Genomic DNA, 25,912 nt, shown 5'->3' with positions numbered 1-25,912 from the left:
CTTTAGGTTTTGCCCGCTTTGCAAAGGCAAATTTACTTGGAAGGACAAGCATTCACGGTGTAACCGCTGCTTGCCCCTCGATCACAAGGAGGAAGGTTGCGCGGCTTGTCGGCTTCTTAAGCCTAAAACTCTAAAAGACCGTAGAGTTAAAAGGTGGGCGGCCTACGCGATGTCGAAGGCCGAAGGTTCACCCGCCGCTGCTACCACCGACAGTGACGAGGAACGCGATAACACGACCTCCGCTACGGAAGTCGAAAACCCCTCTAAGGAGCGCTCGCGCGCTTCGTCGTCTGTCCCCGGCCCCGACGGGTTCGGCTCACGCCCTGCTTATGGGGATGAACACCCCGGCGACATTGACGCACACAAAAACTCACTTAAGCACACAACCCACGGCTCTTCTTCGTCAAGGACGAAAAGAGCATCAGCGCCCAAGGAGACGCAGGTTCCACCGGCGGCCTCCTCGGACCGTTCGGGTTCGAAGCCCCTCTCGCAACTGCTGCCGCGACCAGCGACTGGGCTTTCGGCAAATAAGGGCGCCGCCCCCAAACCATCGGCCGGCGCGCATCAACAAAAGGCGCCTGCCGCCGTAGAGCGATCGACACCCGTAGCGTCGAAAACGCAGGCCTCCGCTGACAAACGAGTCGCCGACAAACGAGTCGCCGAGAGCTTGGCGAGGATCGCTGTAGCCGACTCCCAGAAGCGTACGCCGAAGGACACGTCGAGCGCTACGCAGAAGTCAAAAGACACGGCGAAAAAGCCCGAAGAAAGGCAGGGACTACCCCCTTCAGTCGGAGGGTCACCCAGCACACCTGAAGGCTTTTCGGAGGGCGACGGGACACTTTCCTCGACGCTTTGGGAGAGGTCGAGCCGTTTTCAGCTAGATGACTCTATTTTTCCCCCGCCAGACCGCTCAGGGGTACCCCATGAAACCACGGAAAGACTCCACCTCTGTATGGAGAGGATGGCAAGGTTTATCAATACCCAGACCTCTCAAACTCCCAAGAGAACTAGAGAAGGGCCTCAGGAGGACCCCAGGGCCAAAAATCCGAGGCTAGTCAATCCCCAGCAGGACACAGCCTCAGACTTCCATAATGTGTATGACCTCACTGGGGAGGAACAATACTTGGAGGAGGAGGATGATTTTGTGGACGATGAAGAGGGACAGAACCAGGAGGAAGGTCTGGAAGACAGGCCAGACATTATAGGAGAAGGCTTCGAAGAAAACCCAGAAGAAGGACCTTCGCACCCCTGGCAATCCCCATCAGTATATTCTGACACTGATGTCCTAAACCTAAATCCTCCTGACAATTCACCGGTTAGGAACACATCTCCAATTGACGATCAACCCACTTTCAATGCCCTGTTGCGCAGAGCAGCAGCACATTTCGAACTGGACACTGGGGAGCTCTCTCCAGAATTAGACTTTGTGGAAAGAGTAATTAAAGAGAAACCTCCGGTCAGCCAGACCATTCCCCTCCTCGCTTCAGTGAAGAGAAGAATCATCCCTTCGCTGTCCACTCCCGCATTGATCAGAGGGGTCAATCCAAGAATTGAAAAACTTTTCACTCCTTCACCCTCAGACCCGACCTACATTAGGGGACATTCCATTCCGGATTCCCTGGTAGTATCTAATACTAGAAAGAGGGCAGGGGTACCACTTTCCACCAGTGAGGCACCCCCTGACAAGGAGGGCAAGAGGCTATATGCCCTTGCTAAAAGAGTAACTTCCTCGGCTGCCTTCTCAGCAAGAATTGCGAACAACAATTCTTTGCTTGCTAGCTATGCAGACGCGCAGTGGGCCAAACTGCGCAAGGACGCCGAGGAAGCACCGGAGCCATTACGTACACGCCTGCTTTCAACTATTGGCGAAGGAACCCAGGTGAACCAGAGCATTGTAAAAAACTCTCTGGACGCGGCAGAAACAGCGGGACGTTCCCTGGTGCAGGGAATACTCCTAAAACGCCATGTATGGCTGTGCAACTCAGGGTTTAAACCGGAGACACAGGCGTCTTTAATAAATAAACCTGTGGAAGACTCTAACCTCTTCGGAAAAGCGGTAGATGAAGCTCTAGAGATGGCTAAAAAAGAGTTCGATACTATCAAGACTCTTGACCTAATCTCTAAGCCCACTACCAGACGCGGCTATGGCAACACACGCTTTTTTCGTGGCCAACGCCAACAACAACAAAGTCAGCATCAACAGTGCCCTGCCACCAATTACCAGACCAATAGTGGGCGGTACAGCCAAAGAGGCCAGCGCCGGGGTAAAGGGAGAGGTCGGGGGTCCACCCCCAGAGGCTCCCAAGCCCCCAACAGCTCCAAATGACGCAAAGATTCGCGTCCCCTCCCATGCAACACCGGTCGGGGGCCGGATAACATCCTTTCTTCCTGCATGGGAGGGTATAACGTCAGACCGTTGGGTACTTTCCACCGTAGCCCACGGATACTGTATCGGATTCAACAGTTCCCCATCCTACAGACCCCCGAGGGGACGTCGCATGATACCGGAACATCTTGCCATCCTTCTCCAAGAAGTACAACAACTGCTGGAAAAAGGAGCCATAGAGGTCGTGCCTCTAGCTCAGGTAACGGAAGGTATTTATTCAGTGTACTTCCTTGTACCCAAAAAGGATCTAACCATGCGCCCTGTATTAGATCTGCGCCCAGCGAACAAGTTTATCAAACCCCAAAAGTTTCGTATGGTAACCTTACAGGAAGTGATCCCACTGCTTTCACAGGGAGATTACATGACAACATTGGACATGAAAGATGCATACTTTCATATTTTAATGTTGCCAGCGCACAGAAAATACCTCAGGTTCATGATAGAAGGCAGACACTACCAGTTCAGAGTGCTACCCTTCGGCATAGCATCAGCACCAAGGGTATTCACGAAGGTGCTGGCAGTGGCAGCGGCCCACCTGCGCAGGTTGTCCATCCCAGTTTACCCTTACCTCGACGACTGGCTCATAACAGGGGATTCTTACGAAACATGCTTCTCCAATACCCAAAAGACGGTAAACCTTTTGTTCCAGTTGGGCTTCTCCATCAACGAAAAGAAGTCCAGTTTAGACCCCAGTCAAATCAAGCAATTCCTAGGGGCTCTAATTCAAACAAGGGACGGCCTCGTCTTCCCCTCCAAAGAGAGGGTCCAAAACATGCTGTTTCAGATCCCTCAATATGTGACCGGTCGAGAGGTGACGGTACGCAAAGCAATGCGCTTGCTAGGAATGATGGCGTCGTGTATTTATTTGGTACCTCACGCGCGCCTGCGCCCAATGCAAGAGTGGCTCAACAGCCAGTGGTGTCAGGCCAGCGGACTATGGGAGGATCTAGTAGTGGTCTCGCAAGCCTTGGTTCTCTCGCTACGGTGGTGGACAAAGGAAAACATGGAAAAAGGGAAACCCTTTGCCACACCCGCGGCAGAAGCCACTCTAACCACAGACGCATCCCTCACAGGATGGGGGGCGCACCTATCCCATCAGACTGCTCACAGAGTGTGGACTCCGAACGTAGCATCCAAACACATAAATCTACTGGAGCTACTAGCGGTGTTCAAGGCGCTAAAAACCTTCCAGGAACACCTACAAGGCAAAACAGTAATGGTCCTTACAGACAGCACAACAGCCATGTACTACATCAACAAGCAGGGGGGCACCCACTCTCCAGGCCTGTCCAAACTGGCCCAGAATATATGGAAGTGGGCTCTCAAACAAGACATGTTCCTACTGTCACTACATGTACCCGGGGAACTCAGTCTGCTGGCAGACGGACTCAGCAGAGATTTCCCCCTGCCCGAAGAGTACGAATGGCGCCTGCACGAAGACATCGTCTTCGACGTCTTCACACAATGGGGATTCCCAGAAATAGACCTGTTCGCAACCCTGGAGAACTCACAATGCCTAAGTTACACCTCCAGGTACCCCCAGAACCAATCCAAGGGGAGCGGTCTGTCGATGCAATGGTCAGGGAAATTTGTTTACGCTTTTCCCCCCAACTCCCCTTCTCAACAGGGTGGTGCACAAGATGCACCAGGAACAAGTGACCATGATACTAGTGGCCCCAATGTGGGCCCGACAGCCATGGTTCGCTCACTTGATGGAAATGTCTCTATCTCCCCCAGTGAGACTCCCCTGCCCGTACAACATGCTGTCTCAGGACAAGGGCAGGACTCTGCATCCATGCCCCCAGAACATGAACTTAGCAGCTTGGCTCCTGAAATCATAGAGTTCGGACATCTACAACTCCCGCAAAGATGCATGGATATCCTCAGGGAAGCCAGAAAACCTAACACTCGCCACTGCTATTCTAGCAAGTGGAAAAGATTTGTCATCTGGTACAGGAGTAAAAGCATCAACCCTATTGACTGCTCTCCCACACATGTTGTTCTATACCTGACCCACCTATTGGATTCAGGTCTAGTGTTTAACTCCATTAAAGTCCACCTAGCGGCACTTTCTGCATACACCACTTCCCAACTCAAGGTGTCGTGGTGGAGGATCCCTGTTATAAAGGCCTTCATGGAGGGAGTAAAGAGAATACACCCCCCGATAGCTGACCCAGCTCCCGGATGGGACCTTAATGTGGTACTTACCAGACTCATGGGCTCACCATTCGAACCCATGCACAAAGCATCTCTTAAACACCTCACTCTTAAGACTGTTTTTTTAATAGCTATCACCTCCATCAGGAGAGTAAGTGAACTTCAGGCTCTTTCTATTCTAGACCCCTTCGTTACAGTTCACAGAGATAAGGTGGTTCTACGCACTCACCCTAGGTTTGCTCCGAAATTTATTTCTAAATTCCACGTAAACCAATCTATAGAACTACCAACGTTCTTTCAAAATCCTTCCAATTTGGGAGAAAGGACTCTGCACACACTAGATGTACGCAGAGCGGTCATGTTCTACATGGAAAGAACCAGACCACTGAGGAAAACTAATCAGTTCTTCGTCTCGGTGGCAGCAGGAAGAGAAGGAGATGCAGTTTCAAAGTCCACTATCTCTAGATGGATTGTTCAATGCATCACTCTCTGCTATACTCTTGCTAAGAGAGAATTGCCCTTTAGGCCAAGAGCACACTCTACTCGAGGCACTGGGGCATCCATAGCATTCATTGCAAATGTTCCCCTTGAGTCCATCTGCAAAGCGGCTACCTGGAGTTCTGTGCACACCTTTACAAAACACTACTGTCTAGATGCACACTCTAGATCTGACTCCCAGGTGGGACAGGCAGTATTACGACACCTTTTCTCTACTGTTCCTTCTCATAACCCACCGCCAACTCCGGGTACTGCTCGCTAGTCTATGCACAGCATGTGATTCTAAGCAGATTAACAAACATCAGAAGACAATGCATTACTTACCGTAAAAGCATTTCTGATGGTTGTATCTGCTTAGATTCACATGCGCCCACCCTTCCTCCCCGCTCGGATGGAAGGAACATAGACTTCCTTTATATCTCTCTCTTTTCTGTACTCACTCACGTCTAGAAGGCTCCCTCAGGGCAGAAAAATACAAACAGAGGGACCTCGACGCGTGAGGGATTGTGGGTACAACACACGTCACTATAGGGATAGTGTTTCAGACACGCCTTGTCGACGTCCCTTTTCGACTACGAAAAACAAAATGCAATACTCCACAGCGACCACTGGATGTCGGACCTATGCACAGCATGTGAATCTAAGCAGATACAACCATCAAAATGCTTTTACGGTAAGTAATGCATTGTCATACACAATAGGTACAGAGATACAGTAGCACAAGCAAACACTGACCAGAGCTTTGGTGTAAAAGTATATAATTATTTATTTAAAGACACACTTGTAAATTACACCTGCATAAAGAGAAAAGTAAATTCAGCACACAGTCACTATTATATATATATATATACAACCCTAATTGCTTATTAGACAAATCTTAATGAGAAACACCACTTATTTTCAGACAGAGGTGAGCGCTTAACATAAGATGGCACTCTAATAAGTTTTTAAAAAGGGAGGGAAAAAGGCAGAGTTATGGAAGCACACAAATTTCAATACTTTTTAAAGAACCACAGTAAGGCAGGATAGGCAGAGTTCTACTGGAGAGCAAGGAAGTCAATTGCAAGGCCACTCTTGGATATAGCAAGCAGAAGGGGTCCAGGTTCACACAGTGGGGTTATGCCCAAAGAGTCTTGTAGATAGTTCGCACACAAAAGAGTGAAATTAAAGTCAGGAAAAGTTAGCTAGGTTATCCCAGGCCAGCCCAGGTTAGAAAGTCGAGGCTTTACTGTCACCCCGAACGATCTGTCGCAAGGGAAGCCAGGCGGGACACAGTACCTTAAGTGTGAAGGAAGCTCCAGCGGGGGCAGTTGTTCCTGGCAGCGGGTGCAAGTCGGTGTTTCGTCCAGAGGAAGAGAAGGTCTCGCCGTGGAGGAAAGATGAAGGTCGTTGCACTGCCAGGTAAGAAACCAGCCACGGAGTTCTTCGGTTAAAAGGTACTACCCTTCTCTTCGCGGTAGTGGTAAGCTGTGGTGTTCCGGTTGCCGGGGTGCTTGCACGGGCAAGGCGGCCACGAGATGCTCCAGGAAGGTGAAAAGAAGGCAAAACTGGTTATCCCCACAGTCAAAGGAAGAAGACTCTCCGGACTGGAGATCTCCTCTGTCGTCGGGAAAAGTGGTGAGACGGTTCAGCAGGGCTCCACCGGTGGTGTCGTCGTTGCAGGTCGGCTCAGCTTTTCCCTCCTCGGATTCTTAGGTCCTGTGGCGACTTCTGAAGTTCCAGTCCCCAAAGCCCTGCTTTTATGCAGCAAACCCCCATTCATTCAGCCTAGCTGTCAATCAAACATGCTAAGTGGTGAGCCGGCCGGCTCACCACTTGGGCCAATCACACAAGAGTGCGACTTGAGTTGCCAAGGCAACTCAGTCTAGTGTGCCTAAACCCCCTCCCACACCCCCTGTGGTACCCAGACAGAGTGGCACAACTTTTGGAGGCTTCTGTGGAGAAGCCCGCCAAAAAGTGGAACAAAGGGCCCGACTTGGGTTGGAGTCACAGAAGAGAACACAAACGCCATTTTAGAATCGAGTTCTGGCAAAAAATACCAACCGGTGAATTAATATTAAATAAATAAACCGGCGGTATGTTCGAGGCTATAAGAATTAAATAATTAAAGTTGGTAGCCTCGAACAATGGGAAAATCCCATAGAGATATATTCGCGGTCAAATATAAAAAGTAGTATCCACTGCCACCAGCCAAAACTTGATCAGGGGGGACGGAGACGTGCCCCCTCGAACAACAGACCCCGGGCCAATCGAATTGCCCCGACCAGTACGTCCACAATATGATGGTTTGTACTGGTTTCTCTTCATAATTTGGGACTAGTAAAGCCAATGGTGCCCTGGGAGACAGTCGTCAGTCCCAGGGTATGGAGTCTATGTTTGGGGGTCGCTACGACACCCCTGGGTCACGGCACGGAGGGTGCTGTGTAACCCACATAAAAAAACACATGAGACCCTATGGAGTAAAAGACCCCATAGCCCATAAAACACATGGAAAGACAAAGGAACACCTCAAATCATGTCTAAGAGTGGGAGTAAAAGAGTCTCACTCTTAGCAGGAGAAAAAAATAAGCCCCAAAAATCCAGCAAAGCTGCTGGGGGACTCACTAGGTTTGGGAAATTAGCCTTTCCAGAGAATTCTTCCTAACACCCGTCACCAGTGCTTTATAGTAAAAAAAAGAATTCCATATTCACGACCATTAAAGTTATGACTTTGGTACAAGCCAATCAGCGCTAGTCTCAATGCAACCACAGTTTTAACATTAAACAAACAGTTGACCGCAGTCAACTACCTTCTGGATCAAACATCTTCCAGTGGCCACAACTTCCCCTCTTAGTGAGTCTTTGGTTATTTCCACAACAAAACCACCAACTCCCGCACCCTCTTCCTTCCCTCCCACCCTCATCATCACCCCCAACTTGACGATGTACCCAAATTAAATCATGGAGCATTCCAGGGGTAATTAAAAAGGGGGGTACTGGGAGTCCCTCTGCCAGACATTAGTCCTGGTTACAAAAGACTTACCCAGAGTCTTTAGCTCACTATCTTTCACAGAGAAGAAATATCCCAAACATATCAGTCTTTGTCCTGCCCAGGGGCAGTCCAGCACCGAAATGCTAGGCAATACTCCTCTGAACAAGAGTACCAACAGAAACCCCAGACACGTGTTTCGGTCTGGTTGGACCTCATCAGTAGGGTGGATCTGTGCCTCTCTAAGAATAGTGAGCAAGGGGTCCACGTCTGGATTCCCCTAGTAACTTAGGGTGAGACCCAAAGTTACTTAAATATGCTAATTAAAAAGGGGGGTACTGGGAGTCCCTCTGCCAGACATTAGTCCTGGTTACAAAAGACTTACCCAGAGTCTTTAGCTCACTATCTCTCACAGAGAAGAAATATCCCAAACATATCAGTCTTTGTCCTGCCCAGGGGCAGTCCAGCACCGAAATGCTAGGCAATTCTCCTCTGAACAAGAGTACCAACAGAAACCCCAGACACGTGTTTCGGTCTGGTTGGACCTCATCAGTAGGGTGGATCTGTGCCTCTCTAAGAATAGTGAGCAAGGGGTCCACGTCTGGATTCCCCTAGTAACTTAGGGTGAGACCCAAAGTTACTTAAATATGCTAATTAAAAAGGGGGGTACTGGGAGTCCCTCTGCCAGACATTAGTCCTGGTTACAAAAGACTTACCCAGAGTCTTTAGCTCACTATCTTTCACAGAGAAGAAATATCCCAAACATATCAGTCTTTGTCCTGCCCAGGGGCAGTCCAGCACCGAAATGCTAGGCAATTCTCCTCTGAACAAGAGTACCAACAGAAACCCCAGACACGTGTTTCGGTCTGGTTGGACCTCATCAGTAGGGTGGATCTGTGCCTCTCTAAGAATAGTGAGCAAGGGGTCCACGTCTGGATTCCCCTAGTAACTTAGGGTGAGACCCAAAGTTACTTAAATATGCTAATTAAAAAGGGGGGTACTGGCAGAGGGACTCCCAGGACCCTCCTTGTTAATCTGCATATGCAAGTAATTTTGGGTCTCACCCTAAGTTACTAGGGGAATCCAGACGTGGACCCCTTGCTCACTATTCTTAGAGAGACAGAGCTCCTCCCTACTGGTGAGGTTCAACCAGACTGAAACACGTGTCTGGGGATGCTGTTGGTACTCTTGTTCAGAGGAGAATTGCCTAGCATTTCGGTGCTGGACTGCCCCAGGGCAGGACAAAGACTGATATGTTTAGGATATTTCTTCTCTGTGAAAGATAGTGAGCTAAAGACTCTGGGTAAGTCTCTCGCAACCAGGACTAATGTCTGGCAGAGGGACTCCCAGGACCCCCCTTGTTAATCTGCATTCCAGGGGTAGCCATGTTGCTCCACATGACCGCTAGATTGTCTCCAACACTCCAATAGTCGCACTGGATGGAGCTGCCTTGACCATCAAATTATTAGGACTGCGGTCTTGATGGTACAGTAGAGTAGGTGTTCTGACTACAGGTGTACCTTAATCCTCCGGTCTGGGTCTATTGTTCTGTGCCGGTCTGCCCCCTCTGGGAGGAAGGGGGATGGAAGTCTCAATGTATTGTGTGGCTTCAGCCGGGGACTCGGAAAAATGCGCCCTTCCTGCATGTTGAATCCTCATCTTGGCCGGGAACATCAGGGCATATGGAATATGGCGTTCTTTTGACTGGTTCGTAGGATCTTCTGCTCGCTTGAACCCCGGCAGAAAAGTCCGGATATATATGTATCCGGTTCCCTTCATATTGGAGTGTTCCAGCCTCCCTAGCCATTCGTAGGATTACGTCTCTGTCTCTGTAGTTAAGGAGTCTCGCAATTATTATACAAGGCGGTGGATCTGGTTTAGGGGCTGGGGCCAATGTGCGATGTGCTCTCTCTACCAGGAAATGCTTGGAGAATGCCTCCGGACCGAATACAGTTTTAAGTAGCAGTTCAAGTTGCTTTTCCATTTGGCCTTTTCCGAATGTTTCTGCCACGCCCACTACACGGATGTTGTTTCGTCTTGATCTAAATTCAAGATCTTCACATTTATTCTGCATTTTGGACATAGCATCTTTAAGCTGGGTGATGTCGCGGCTATGGTGTGCAATGGTATCTTCGTTAGTGCTTATTCTGTTTTCTTTTTCCATGACACATGCACTCTCTTTTTCGACCATAGCCTTTAGCGAGCCTGTGATGGACACTATGTCATCCAACTTCATGTTCATTGCCTGGAATCCATTTTGCACAATTGTTGTCAGCCTGTCCTCCTGATCTCCATTCGGGGTTTCATTGGCGTTGATGTGCATGTCTGCAGTAATAGTTTGCGTTTGGCTACCAGTATACGCATCCATAGGGCCTTTCTTCTTATTACTAGGGGTCTTGCCTCCTTTCCCTGTTTTTTGTGGTTCGCCCATGGTGGCGACTTGTAATTCACTGTTATAATTGCCCCCGTTGACTGGCCGCTGGGTGCCTCGCTCGCCCGTGCCCCCTTGGTTCTGGTTCTTTTGTGGTATTTCGGTGAGGGATTTAGAACTAGGTTTTTAGGGCTTGAGGCTCGCACACTGCTAATGGACTGTGTTCTCCCACGTATTATGTCGCCAGGTCATTGATGTCGGTTTGTGGTGTTCTAATCCTGCGAGGGCACTTAAAGAGTTTCCAGTGCCCAGAGCCAGCCAGCTAACTAATGCAGGATCTCTGACGGTTCGACCCCCGGGTCGGCGTGCCCTTAGGTGTTGTGCTTCAATCTGTTTAGGAATCACCCGATGTTCAGTCAATTCAGGATAGGCTCGAGGAGCCAGGTGCCGCGTGTATACAGCGGGGCGGTCAGGCACAGCCCGCGCGCCAGTAGCAATTGGAATGGCGGGGGGGGGACCACGTCGGCTATCGCCAGTCAGATAGCGTTCAGGTGGCTCCTACCTCCCCTCCTCAGCGTCTCTGACCTCTTAACTCAATTTCTGGCAGAATGTGCTGCAATATCTTTAGGTCTCAGCCGTATGAACGTTCTATGGGGCGGCCTTGGGGCACAGCGGCTGAAAATCGATGAGAGCACCGGCCCCTCTACACCCCGCCGACCCCGACTGTCCTCGCGCACCCACCTCGCTTCGAAGATGTAGGCTAGGCGTGGGTTACAGGCTAAACATTACGTGCGGGATCACTGCCAACACGGTCCCTGCGACAGCGTGCCCGTGTATATTGCAGTGTGTTCCGGGGGCCGTCAGCTGTATAGAGTTATTAACAGGGATCTATATTTTTCAAAAATAGGATACTTGCAGTCGCGTATGGCTCCTACTGCTGCTATTTTAGGCCAGAGGTGGTGGCATGTACAATCGTTTGTGGTTTTCGGGTGGGCCATGGCCGCGCCGTGTACCGGGACCCGTAGAAGCGTTGGCCCGTATAAGAATGGCCGTTGAACAGCGGGGGGGGCGCACCAGCCGGACCCCTTCCCCCTTTCGCCGCGCCTCTGATCTCCTTACTTAGTATGATACAGAGTATGCTGCCGTTCCACCAGGTCTCAGCGTATCTCGATGCTGCAGCGTTGCTGTGCGGCTTCCCTGCAGGGGCACCGCGGGATGTGGGGCGTCCCAGGGGACCAGTGGCAGGCGAGTGTCAAGAGCGCCGGCGCCGCCTCACCTCCCCAGCCTGCTCGGATCCCGAATCTTGATCGCACACCACGGGCGCGAGTCGGGCACGGGCTCCAGTCTTGGGCACGGGCTCCAGTCTTGGGCCCCGCCTCATCAAATCCACGGCCTTGTGTTGTCTCCTCTCAGTGCTCCCAGGCCGAACGCGCCTGCAGCGAGGGCCGGTCGAAACTCAAGCCGCCACATCTTCGGCGCCTTCGACCGCAGCTCACCAGGATTTTCAGGCGTTGAGGACGGGTACTCGGTCTATCTGCACCGCAGTTTGTAGCGCATCTGGCGGCTCCAACAAGGATGTTTGATCACGGGATTTCTAACTGGAGCGGGAGCTCACAAATCAGGTGGCCATCACTGCAGTGCGCACCAGTGCCCCCCGAGGGTTTTGAATTTAATCCTTGCATCCACTGGGAGCCAATGGAGAGATTTCAGAGCTGGAGAGATGCGATCCCAGGGCTTGAGGCCAAGGAAAAGTCTCACAGTACTGTTCTGGATTAGTTGCAGAGGGCGGAGAGTAGAGGCATGTAGATTTAGAAGGAGGCTGTTACAATAGTCCAAGCTAGAGAGAACCAGAGCTTGGGATACCATGAGCTTCTGGGCGAAGGAGAGGAAAGGCAGAGTACCTCTGAGGAGGTGCAGTAGGAAATTTGACTTTTAGAGACCTCAGAGGTGTGGGTGGAGAAGGAAAGGGTGGAGTCAAAGATGACCCCGAGGTTCTTAGCCTCACAGGTGGGGGTAGGAAGATGGATGTTAAGGTCCCCCAGCAGTAGGAGTTGGGAAGAGGAGAAGAGGAGAGAAGAGGCCAAGTCAGCCCATTCCGAGAGGAAGAGGGTGGACTGGTCCGGTGGCCGATAGAAGGTGGCAAGAGTAATAGAGGCGACAGGGGAGAGAGAGCCTGCAGACCAAGCTTTCAAAGGAGGAGTAGACCTGAGTCGGAATAATGGAAACAGGGATCCACTCAGGAAAGATCAAGGTTACTCCACCTCCTGGCCTGTTGGGCCTGAGCACAGAGTTTCTGTTTGGGCTTGCCTGCTTTGTTTGGCAGCTCTGCAAAGGTCCTCTGCGCTACCATGTATAGAAGCAGCTCCTCTGTGCGTCCTTCTCTTCCCATCGCAAACCACTGGTGCATTAGTTTGTAGCTGCGTTTCTGCTTCCTTTCCTGTTGACTGCTCTCTCTCCATCTACGGCCGATCCCTGTAGCGGTCAGGCGATGCTTCTCATCTCCCTGTTTCATTTCTATGATGGTTTTTCTTGGATTCTGATTCTGATGTCAGAGGTCTGAAAGTAATATGAAAACAGCCGAGGGTGATTCACTTTCTGTCTCTCGCTTGTTCATCATCCATTGTTGCCGTGCCAGGTCCCCTTCCTCATCCTGAAACATTTTCCACAACTCTAATATGGCCATCTGCTTGCTTAACTTTCTCCCCTTGTAAGCCTTGTGTATGTGCATGTGTAATTGTTGCTGCACACATTTGGGGAAGCTGCCCTCTGTTGGCCAGGGCTTTGCCAATTTGCCATCTGTGCCGCATGTCCATTCCATGCTATATTTACAGATGTTGTCCTTATATCACGGGAGGAACTTGCATATGTGCTGTAGGGGTGTGTCCCTCATGATTTTACTTGAATACATCATATATCAATATCTCAAATCGGGATTTCGACACATCCACCTTTTAAGATACATTTAGTTCCTTTCACCTCGATATCAGTTAACATATACCTTTTATGACCATTAAATTACCTCATTAATCTCAGCCTCTCTGGCTCTTGACCAATACCACGGTTGTGCTCTGCGCACCGCCCTTCTGCAGCTCTCCACCCCTAAGGCTGAACTGACAACTCTGCTACTGCGCTTTCCATGCCCCGCCCCAAAGGCACGACCACTGCTTTAAAACTCGATTATAGCTCTCATCCACCAAAAGCCTTTCAATATGTCCACCTATACACTCCCCGAAACCAATGACAGACTTGACAAAACCTAAATAACATATACACGGTCGTCTTCCTGCCTACCTAACAGGGAAAACCAATAATTCACGTGATCCACCTGTACCTACAGCGTCGCCTTGTAGATAAAACGTCTATGCGAGACTACCAGGAGGACACCTTCCGCAATACAAGTTAGCTTTGTCTGCTAAGCCCTATAAGCGGGGATACCATGACCCAAGCTACAACGCTCAACCCACAGGAAATCCGATATTTACATATCTTTTTATTTAATTAATTTATTTTATTTTATTTATTTGTAACGCGCTGGAACATGGCCCGGGGCATAGATGCACAGACAGGACAAACAACACACAAAATAAAGAATATCATCATTTTACGTCATTTGTACCCTTAAGTCAATCGTCTCCACGGACTACCCAAACTGATCGTCCCAAGACCGAATGTTCCCTAGCCAAGAACAAAATTTACTAAACAACGCTCCGTACTAAACTAAAACCCCAACACAACCCTCGAGCAGAACCTGTTCACTCCCTCCCCTGTTTACCATAAAGCTGAGTCTATACTTTACACTCTGTAATTCGCTGACGTTGTTCGGGCACCGGCTCCTCCCCCAACCTGACACACTGCCTTTCCAGTCTGCTGGGCATCCCACGGAAAGCGGGCAGGAATTTCTCCAAGGCAGTTCCTGAGGACCTCTTCACGGTGTGCACTTGCTGTGTGACTCTCGACTTCCGTGGGTCACCTCACAGACTTCCTGGCATTTAGCGGGATGAGATGGTCTCTGGCCGATCGTACATAGCAAACCATCCTCTGCTACCAGCTGTTAAGTTTGTGCGATTTGTACACCTCAAAGCATACATCCAAATTACTAGCAGAGAAAAGTGGGCCCATCAAAAACTCACCACCACAAGAATGGAAGACTCAGCCGTGGGGCAAAGTATACTGTCTTTTATTATCCAATAAAGACAGGGATCATACAGGAAAACAAATCGCCACCATTCTCTCCTCTCCCGAGCCTGTGGCACATGTTTTTATGTACGAGTGACGCCACAAAAATCAGGTCCACCTAAAAAACCTACGGGGTGTCCTCATTGGTCATATTGGGCTAACTACTTATAAGGGCTATACATTATTAGGTTAATTGGTCCCTCATATTGTGCAACATACCGTGCAACATTTTACACCACCTCATAAATGAAGCTTCTGGATTGGCTAGAGCGGGTCCTCCCAGGCCTGACACTCTTTCTGGTCACAGAGCTCAGTGTACCGTTTCAAGACGATGGGAAGGAATATGGAGGGCTGTGTGTTCCATATTGTTGCCACTGGTCTAATCTCCTAGCCTCAGAGAGTGCCTGCAGGTTGCAGTTATGGTGGGCAATACTTGTATCATTCCACTCTGTCTAGCTGGGAACAGCTTCTCTTCCCACACGAGTAAACGAGCATTGTCCTGATACGCTGGGTCACGTATGAGAGGACTAAAAAACGAAGCCCGTTGTCTGCAATTATGAGGATTTTATTCTGAATTCTTGCAGGTGGCTTGCTGCCTCGCGAACCAGGAATTTTCCATCCGCCCTGCACATCATGCTGCAGGCAAAGTGTCTGCCCTTCCATGTTTCTGAGGCCTGTCTTTCCAACCTCATTCACTTCAGTAACCCTATAGGTTCCCTATGTGTCTTCATGTCTTCCTATGGTTAGTTGCAATAAAGCATATGCAAGCTTGGTCACTTATATTCTCAGTCTTGCAGGATCACTTTGGCGAAAGAAAATAAAGGTTCTTAACATTATGTAAATGTATCCGTCCTCTACCTACAGGTGTACCAAGCATGTCTACAAGCAATAAACTAGTGCATGTCTGTATAACTTCATGAATGAATGTATATTTGCTTCATGGCTAACACGGCCATGCCATGATGTCACTAATGACGTCATCAATACCTGGCTTCATTGTTAGTCGATCTGATCCATTGATGAGACCTCTGTCTCCTTAAAACCTTCAACTGGATACGGTTTGAATGGCTGTCTGAGAGAATATCTTTTCTCATATATGTGATACATTGGTGCAGTCGGTGACTGGCCAAACAGCAAGTTACACCTTTCATTCTTCATTCTGCGAGTCGACCGTCGCATAAGGGCCATTCTGGGGACCCTCTCTTCAAGAGAACCAGGCAAATCCCAGGAAAAAGGTGCACAGAAGAGGTACATCCCTTCCAAACAGCTCCAGGGGCTTCATAGAACACAGAACACGGCTGTTAGACTGATTTTTAAATTACACAAATCCACTCATGTGTCTCCATACTGTAGGGAGCTACACTGGCTTTCAATTGCTGACCGCATTAAATTCAAGACAGCCTGCATTATCTTCAAATGCATAAATGGTATTGCTCCTCTATATCTAAGAGAGCTAATTCACCATAACACCCAATGAGACAACTATGCTCCAGCGACAGTCATCTCCTGATCATTCCTCATTCAGCTTATACATCTCGAGGTGACAGACGATTCTCCGTCTTTGGTCCCAGGTTGTGGAATTCTTTACTTCTACAGTTTAGGACCAGTTCTCTCCTGCATTTTCACTGAGCACTGAAAACCTTTCTCTTCAGGTAGATGGCACCCTATTTTTTTTTTGTTGGGACCTCGTATTGATTTACATCATCTGCCTCTGCTGATATCATCTGCGCCAATATACGATTTAGTTCGTTACGTGCGCTTTACAAATACAAAAAAATCAAATCAAATCATAAGAAAGGAGGAGCCTAGATGTATTTGTTGAACAGTAGGCTTTTCAATCGTTTTCTGAAAGTGAGGTATGAGGGTTCATCTTGGCTGCAGGGTAGTAAGGTGTTGAGTGAGTGCTGTGACTGGAAATTTGGCTCTTCCAGCTCTTTTCCTGGTGAAACACGGTGTAGCTAGAGTAGGTGCAGCAGAGGAGCATAAGCAATAGGTTTTCCATTTCGTGGAAATGTGCTGTCTGAGCAAGGTAGGTGCATCATTGTGGATGCACCAGTAGGGGATCAACAAGGTTTTTTCAAAATTTTTAATCAAAAAGATTTTTTCGATTTTTACAAGGGACTTTTACTCTGAGGATCAGTTCAACAAGGTTTTAAATTCAATGCAGGATTTGATAGGAAGCCAGCGAGTCTCCCGTCTCGCTTGCAAGATTTGGTCCGTTCTCTTCATGCCCCAGGCCGCCCCGAATGGTATTGTTCTGGATCAATTGAAGGTTCAATACGTTTTTGGAGGAGGTGCCTGAGAGGATAGCGTTGCAATAATCCAATTTACTGCCAATGATCACTCTAGCTAGTGTAAGGCAGTTGTCGGCGGTGAGACATTTTCTGCTGAGGTTGATCAGCTGGGTGGAGTAAGCAGCTAAAGAGGCAATGTGCCTCATTATAACTGTGGTAGTACGAGTTCTGCTTGCGGGTGCCGATCTGCACGCCTGCTCAGACCAGGCGTGCAGAGCGGCACCCGCAAGCAGAACAGGATGGTAGCAACGGTACCGTTATGAACGGTACCGCTGCTACCATCCTCCCCATTCCCATTGAGCCTATGGGGGCTCGAATGGGAATGGGGACGTAGCGGCTCTGGGTCCCGGGAAAGGGGAATTACCGGGCCTACCGAGGTCGGAATGGCCCAGTGATTCCCCTTTCGCCGGAGCCGGACCCGAGTTTGGGGGTAGTCATGCCCTTATTAAGGGCATGGCTACCTCCAAACTCGTAATGAGACCCAATGACTTTAACATGACTTTAACATGATTGTACCTAGAAAGCTCTGCATCTAGGTAAACACCCAGGGTTTTCACATGGCTGGGGACTGTGGTAATGTTGCCATCGACGGAGAAGGATGCATAGGCCGGGTCCAGGTGCTTGAGCCAATGAGGGGGACCCATAATTAGAAGCTCTGTTTTGTCATCATTCAGGCAGAGATGGTGTTCAGCCATCCAGGCCTGAATTATGCTATAAACACGATTGATGTTGGAAGAGTCAAGGGAGTGATTCCCAGTGAGCTTTAGCAGGATTTGGATATCATCAGCAAAGTTAGCGTAGGGAATTTGAAGATTGTCAAGGTGGTCAAACAGGGGCTTTGTGTACATTTTGTATAGTGTGGGGGATATGCATGAGCCCTGGGGGATGCCGTATGGTTCAGGGATAGGGTCCACTGCTTCCAAACCCGTGAATACCCTGGAGGAGTTAAGTGATTGCAATACCTGGCAAATGGTGGGAGCTCCTAGGTGATTGATGGCAGTGCCTAACAAATGTCTATGCAATGGCTATACATTGGCTTTGGCTTTGTTAATGCTTGTTTTTTATGTGTTAGCTGTACCTCTGTTTTTTTTTATGTGCCCCCCCCCTCCTCCTCATCTCACCGGCTTTCTATATTTTGCAGTCCCATTGTGGTTCTCCCCTGAATCCCTCTGTTTTCCTTTCCATTTGTGTTCATCCCCTTACTTTCAACACATGCAACCTCACCCCTCCACATGTATCTGCGTTTGGGACGCCTAATAATTTTGTTTTACTTTCTTTTTTTTCAGGGTCGAAAGAAGCTCAATATTATGCACTGCGCACAGCAAAAGCTTTGGCTATGACTGCGTTAGATGTCCTTTTTAAGCCAGACGTCCTTGAGAAGGTCAAAGCAGACTTCAGACATGTGAAGCAAATGGAAGAGAATCATTTTAATGGCACAGATAAAGTCAGAGAATCCAGTGGTGGTGCTGGTTCTGCATCGCGTTGAGCAAACATACCACACAAATGTTTTGTTTTCATGAAGCAAAGCTCTCCACAAAAATATCAGCGCCATCTGTTGAAGTTTGGTGTTGCTGGAATCACTGAGGGTTTTGTGTTAGAGCGGGAACTTCTTTGGATGTAGTTGAATATACATTCTTCGTGGATTAACCAAATACATTTATTCCTGAAATATTAAATTGGGCCATGGAACACATCTTAACAATGAATTCAACTATATAGAAAGGCATTGTTGGAAACAATAATTGAAACTTGAAGTATGTTTTTCTCCCCGCATAAATAGGTACCAATAGCATAAAAATATATGAACATAAGGGAATCATTTTCTGTGTTCCAGATTTATTACGGAAGACTGTTGGGGCAAGTACGGGCCATGCGTTTTCTTCCGAAGTCAATAAAATGACATCCCTTACTCACGCAGACACAACGGCCACCGTTGTTTCAGCTCCAAATGACACAACTATCGCTGAAACCTTCTGGATGAGAACGTTTCGTTATTTTCATTATCACATTACCAATATGATTAAACAGAAACTAGAGAAACCATCGCTTTTGTTATGACTCGCCATGCTCTCTTAAATACGATTTATTTTTCATGGAGCACTTATTCAACAATCCAAAACACGTACTATGTTAACATTTTTTGACTGATATAAGAACACAAGAAGGTATTGTTGGGGCGTATCAGAAAGGGAAGCAATGATTAAATAAGGTAATCATGTTGGTGCTTACTTTTGCCTACTTTTCCATTCCTCTGTGTTCAGACAGATACTTTCAAAAAACTTCTCAAACAGCCTCCTGCACATGTGACCAAGATACTGCATAATACACACTGGACAGGATGTTTCTGTATCAGATTTATGTGGTGCTTGTTGCTGGCAAAGCAGTATATAGACGATAGGGAAAGAGGCAAGACATGCAAACTCTGCCAGCTGGAATACAACAGTAGGACACGGATCTGGAAGACTTGTCAATGGAAGGGGTTATTTATCACGGACTACCACAAAAAACGTGGAGCCTCTCTGTGCTTTCAGGGATATCCTACACAGCTGTTCTTTGATTTCGTAATGAAGTATCCAGTATAATGTATTTTAAGACTTCAGATGTTTAAATTTCAATTTTTATGATCCTCCAGAGTTTTAGTTCTGCAATTGCATTAACTTGCTGCCTCTAGCGCTTCTAGAATGTTGCATTTCTTCCTTTTACAATTAAAAACATGCAAACTGTTGTGTTTTGCTGCCCTGGTGTTTTGTTGATCTGTATAATCTATGTATGGCACATATTTTAATGATATATGTTTATCAAACGTGCTAATAATGAGTTAAAAGGAGTTTTAGCTATAGGAAAATGTGTACCAAATGACAAATCTTGATAATAAGACTAAAGATCAAGATGTGAAATCTGATGTGTTTGTATGTGTAGATATGAAAAACCCAATTTGATGTACTGACCATATTTTCAGTGGGTTGAATTCAGGACCAGGGGGTGTTTATTTCCAGAGGGAAGCCCCAAGTATTGCCCTTCTGCTTGGTTACACCCTAACAATTGCACCCTGTGAATGCAGTTGGGTCAAGAGGTTTTTGCAGTGGGCTGACTCATGGTGGGTTTGTGGGAAAGCTACAATTCCATTATATTAGTATTGGAGGTGGTGTGGTCAAGCATCAGGCTGCTGCAGTGTGTATGTGTGTGTTTTTGTGTGTGTGTGAATGAATGTGTGTGTAGTGAGAGTAAGCTAACCTAGTCGGTGGGGTGGTATGAGATGGGTTTGTGTAAGCAGCTACTTGCCAGGGTTGTAAATTCTGATTGCCATTGCGTGATTGTGTCAGTCCTGGAGCCTTTCCTCTTGCTGAGCCATCCATGTTAGAGGTGTATTATTTTCTTGCATCCTATTGAACCACAGTGTGCAAAGCTGCTTGGGCACTAAGTTCCAAAGGTTATGGGCCATAACTGCAAATAAGGCCCCATATGAATGCTTCATATTGAACTTTGTCACCATAACCACGCTGCCCGTATCCCAGCGTTTTGACCTCACATACAGGATTAACCTCCTCAGGTTGCCTTCAGGTCCCTGCCTTAGAAGTCTTAGTGAGCGATTTATAGGGGTTGGAATTGAATCCTTTCTTTCACTGGAAGCCAGTGAAGCGTCTGGAGAACCGGTTGATTTATTCCTATCTTCTCAATGTACACACGACTGTTAGCACCTGTAATCCTTTAACTTCATTTTTTCTCACTTAATGAGTCAGTCATCTTTACCATTAATCTGAGGGCAAGCAACGCAAAACATTTGAGGTTCATAAACATATTTCCTTTATTTATTTTTTCTGTTTATGCATATGGAAACCAACTATGGTCGACTTTCGTATGTATTTTTCTGCATAATGTATTATCTTGTACATCACTGTCATTTATGGCCTAATTTAAGCCCTGAAGATGGAGCGTGTCTCCGAAATGCATTGGCAATTGAGCCTTTCTTTGACGTAGGAACTGTTGTGCTTCACACACACCGATTTGAACATACATTGATGTTGTATTAAATGGGTTTTCTACCTAATTCGAAAAGCTATGTGGATGACTCACCTTTTCTTCAGAGAAACATTACATTTATGAGTAAATACGATTACCTACAGAAGAGAAATTTAAATTTCAGAACTAAAACGAAAGTGAAGCTTGTTTTTGAGCTGCATGAGAGCATCAGGTATTGCAGGGTAGTTACACCCAACTTTTTGCTTTTTTTAAATTCTGTGAATCCTAGTGTCAGAGGATCGACTAAAGCCTGGTAGCTCCTATCTAACTTTATTAACTATAAGAAACATTGACCTACTAAATATATGAATTGTGGTGCCCAACTCTCTCTCTGCTTTCCCAAGCCATTTAGTGTACCACATGTACAATTAATTGGCGATTCCCATACATTCACATAGACATATATTAAGTGGTGTTATCAAGCAAATCATATTTAATTAATTGCAGCTTGCTGTGGTTTTACATTCCGGTTTCAACAGAAGACTTTAAAGAGTTAACTTTGTAAAGAACCTTGTGACCCATCAACATTTTGCTCAAGGGATCCCCATAAGAAGATGCTGGGTACTCGCATACTGAATTGTCCCTAAAGTTTTAGAAGACTTTCAGACAGCCCCGCTCTCCAAGAAGTAGTAAGACCACCTCTTTGTTGATGACAGAAAATAGTTTTCTCCCTGCCCTCTATTACCCCAGAATTGTCTTCTCACATCACTGACTGGCTGACCACCATATGCTACTGCATGGTGATTCATTGAATGATGTTCATCTCCTGCAAAACTGAGGTGATCTACCTTACTGCTCCCAACATCTCTCCTATCTTCCCTTTTTCTCAATCCTCCACCCCAACACCTTCACCACATTGGCGATGTGCTCGCAACCTGAGGTTTTCTTTTACAGCTATCTTAAATATTAACAATTCAATCCCTTCATTTCCTACTGTTCACCCCACTAAATTGTGTATCTCTATCCTTACCCCGGTAAGCTAGATAGCTGTTCCAACTGCCACATGGAATTCCCTCTCTTCTTGTTTAACCCACTTGACGAGATATTTAACTTTGCAACCTCGACCCTGTCAGCCCTCCTGGATTTTCTTGCACACTGCCACAAGACATGATATATGCCCATTTCCAATGGTGCTATGCTTACATTTCTTCTTCTTGTCCTCAAATTTATCCATTGGCTACCCCTTCTGTGCCTGGCTAACTCCATCTCTTGTTACTCAACCCCTTGTGCTATAAGATCTCAAACTCTCCACAACCTCTCATCTGTTTTCACTCTCTACAAATGCAACTCCCTATCCTTCCCCTACCCCTCGCTTGTGCATTCCAACTCTATCTGGCTTCAAAACTGCCCTAAAAAGTCAACTCCTTTCCCTGGCTGGAAGGAGCAACCAAGCTGTATGGTGTTATTATTCCCTTCCCCGATAACCCATCCTGCCCTCTCACCTATACATAGTGCAGACACTGCGACGTATGTGCATACCTCAAATTGTAAATCCTGTAATGTGCAAATTCATGTAGAGCTGGTATGTTTATATCTATGCTTTCGAGGGGTGGTTCTCTGTTTATTTATTGATCACTGATATGTGGCCAGTTAAGGGATTTTATCAGGATGCCCCTACAGGCTGTGTCTTCCAGCTCCACACATTGTTTATTCTCAGGATACTGTATTTGTTTGTGGTATTTGCCATTGCTAATACTTCCTTTTGAACCACCACCCCTGACTTCAACCCCTCGCTCTCTACCTCCCTCTTACTCAGTCTTTACTTACTCTCAAATCTACATAACAAAGATCAATCCCTACGTGCAGCTGCTAGCTCTCCTCCAATCATAGGCTCTGTGTCTCCCACTCCTGATTCTTGTCTCCTCTACTTTACTACTTTAATGATAACAATGAAATACTTGTCTGCAATCAGACCGGGTGTCTGCAAAGTTGCAAATGCAAGATGATCTTTGTACTGACACGATTGTACTTGTTACTTTGTCTGTTTTATGGAAGTCTATATTTAGTTCAAACAACTTCCTGGCACCCTAGCTTGTGCTGTATGTAAGGTTGGCTATGGGTTGCGGGGGGCTGTCATCAGATATACTCTGCGCCTAATAAAGTCTTGTCAGCTGGATGTTTCATTTTCCACTAGATTAATGTTAATGTTCTCAATGTGGGCCCCCCTTATCGAGGCAAGCCTGGTGCTTAATTCCATCAGCTATGACTTGCTTGCTCCTTCTCCATTTGCCCTGCATAGGCCCTTTGCAAATATTTTAGCCCCTTGTGTTCAGTGTTTTTTTCTCCCTTTCCCACATCCTGCTTATTCATTCCATGTTAGTCTATTGGACCGTATTATGGTAGTGGTCATTGTTGACCCTACTTTGTGCTCATCCTCTGCACAGAGGATACGTACCATCCTTGCTCTTCATCTTGCCAAATGTTTTGATCTGCCAGTTGTGTTTTGGATACCGGGACTGAGCCTCATTACTCCAATTTCTCTGCCTGAAAGTGTAATGACCATTTGGGTTTACTACCTGACGTTCATATAACTCTTTACGTCTGCTTGCTATATCTATGTGGATCTCTCACAATAGGCTTATTCCTCCCAGGCTTGACCCTCACCTTAGGGACGCAAACATACCTCTGTTTATTCATCCACTTAGTTATAACACGCTACTTGCTAAAACGGCCAGTACACTATGCCATCACTCCTCATTCAATCAACCTCACTCTGGCTTTTAGCACCTTGCACACTTCACGTGTACCCCCCTTCCCAGGCCGATGATACTAAGTGCTGTGTTATGCTGTCTTAGGCAAGAGTAGGCATCACTGCCCCTTCTTAGCTTATGCTAGCCTAACCTTGGAAGGGTTGTGTCCTCCGACGTATTCCATATCTTTGATAATACGTTTCCAGCTTGCTGGCCTCGGAACTTTTTTCTGTAGAGGGCGCTGCGCGTCGACGTCCGCCGAGTCGATGTCCCTCGATGGCCACCGTATCGGCGCCGACGTCATCATGCCCATAAATAGCCACGCGCTGCGTCCGTTGCTTAGTTCCGTTTTTCCACGCTTCGTGGGGCCTCGGAACGTCGTTGCTCAATTCAGTCAGGATAACTAACTATTTCTACTCAAATATACCTTCTCGTTCTCGATGGCTTCTTCATCAGAACCGATGACGCCGCGATCCGGCTTCAAGAAATGTCGAGACTGCGGTAAAAAAATGTCGATAACGGATCCACACAGGATCTGCTTGTGGTGCTTGGGATCCGAGCACCATTGTTCGGAGTGTGAGGACTGCATGTCCATGACGGCGAAAGCCTTGAAGGAGTGCAAGGGGAAGCTCGAGAGAGGTAAGTCAGTCAAAACCTCCTCGAAAGTTTCTTCGGCTGAGTCGAGGCATTCGTCTCCTCGCTGTCGAAAACATTCCCATTCTAGATCTCGAAGTAGCTCCCACCATTCGTCGAGATCAAGACACTCAAAAAAGAGACGTCGAAGGTCCCCTTCCTCGTCGTCTTCTGTGTCCCCAGAAAGGGTCTCCTGTCCCACTAAACACAGTTCTCAAGCTGAGTGGGAGGAATTCAGAAAGAAAATGTTAAGCGTCTTCGAGAACGCGGCCTCGACCCCCTCAAAGACAGCTGAGGGTGATACCCCGGGTGAAAAACCCAAAAAATCAAAACGCCGCGAGTCGCAGTACCCGGCGAAACATTCCACCCGAGAGCGCCATGAGCCATCGGGTAAGAAGGCACCATCTTCGACGCCGTCGTCGAAGATTCCTTCGACGCACGGATCAAAGCCGTTGTCGAAGGGTTCCTCGATGCATCGGTCGATTGACTCGACGCCATCGTCGACGCTGATGAAAGAGAGGACCAAGGCCACTCCACAGCCAACAGTGATTCCAAGGGCCTCCGGCACGATGCCGAGACCGTCGTCGATACCCTCGAGTAGGATCCCGATCCTCTCGAGTTCTTCGAGACCCATTCCAGTTTTTTCGACGCCGTTCTCGGTGCCTTCGAAGCCTCTTACATCGGCGTCGACGGCATCGACGTTTTCTCGCCCAATAACAACGAGTTTGGCTCCTTCTGCCTTAGATATGGGTTTTACACCATTTCTTTTTTCCAAATTGTTTTTATTGACAATACGCAAATGAGGTTGAGCGAGAATGCTGACCCAACCGGCAATAACATCAAAGTGAACCAAGTTGTCAGTATTATTTTCACTTTTTTTTTTTACATTAACTCCCTTCCCCCTTGCCCCCACCCCACCCCCCCAAACAAATAACATGCCAAGTCTTGGGGTGTTGTAAACTCTCCAACCTTAGGGGAGAACACTTGCTTATCACATGATTGCAATAAATATTACTTGAGACAGCGGGGCTCGAAAAGAGGACCATCGATCAGGAGTCATTTTCGGTTCATGGGAGGTGTAGGATGGTATGTCGTCACAACCTAGCTCAGTATTCATTTTACAGCCTCATGGAAACACAATCATCATGCAGAAGAACTGCAGTCCATTCTTGTACAAAATCAGTCATGGTATCATTTGCTATTGCAGTAATTTTTTCATATACAAAGATCATCCTAAGTTTGCAGAGCCATTCCTCTTTAGAGGGAGCCAGGGCGCTCTTCCACTTTTGGGCCAGCGCCAATCTCCCTGCTCGCAGCATGGCACCGATGACCTTGGGATACACATTAGCTTCAGTCTCTGGCATGGGAGTGCCCAACAGAACCTCCAGGGGATGAAGAGACGGGCTAAACCCCTCAATATCCTTAATCCAGCGGAGCAGCTCCGACCAATAAACCTGTATGGCCGGACAACCCCACCACATGTGAAACCAGGTTCCCCGTTGGTGGCAGCCCCTTGGGCAAAAGGGGGACACATCCCGAAACATCTTGGACAACAAGGCCGGGGGGCGATGCCACGAATGAAGGATCTTGAAACTATGTTCCATGGCAGCGGTGTACAGGGAACCCGAGAAAATACATTTAAATACAGCCCTCCAAGTGTGGTCATCCAGTGGCATGCCCAGCCTTTCTTCCCATATGCTTTTGAAGGGCTGTCTACCC

At 47.6% G+C, this 25,912-nt stretch overlaps 1 protein-coding gene across 1 annotated transcript in view; it reads left to right on the top strand.

Annotated features, from left to right (window-relative positions):
* PM20D2 (peptidase M20 domain containing 2) overlaps positions 1-19,575 on the top strand; it is a 421,619-nt gene extending 402,044 nt beyond the window's left edge. The window contains exon 7 of the mRNA XM_069606510.1: positions 18,137-19,575. Coding sequence (XP_069462611.1) covers positions 18,137-18,336 — 200 coding nt within the window. The 3' untranslated portion in view covers positions 18,337-19,575. The remainder of the gene's footprint in view (positions 1-18,136) is intronic.
* Positions 19,576-25,912: the final 6,337 nt, after the last annotated feature.

Source organism: Ambystoma mexicanum, chromosome 4p (genome assembly GCF_040938575.1).
Source record: "Ambystoma mexicanum isolate Mex_15411 chromosome 4p, UKY_AmexF1_1, whole genome shotgun sequence".
In the NCBI taxonomy this organism is placed as follows: domain Eukaryota; kingdom Metazoa; phylum Chordata; class Amphibia; order Caudata; family Ambystomatidae; genus Ambystoma; species Ambystoma mexicanum.
This window is presented reverse-complemented; position numbering and strand designations above follow the sequence as displayed.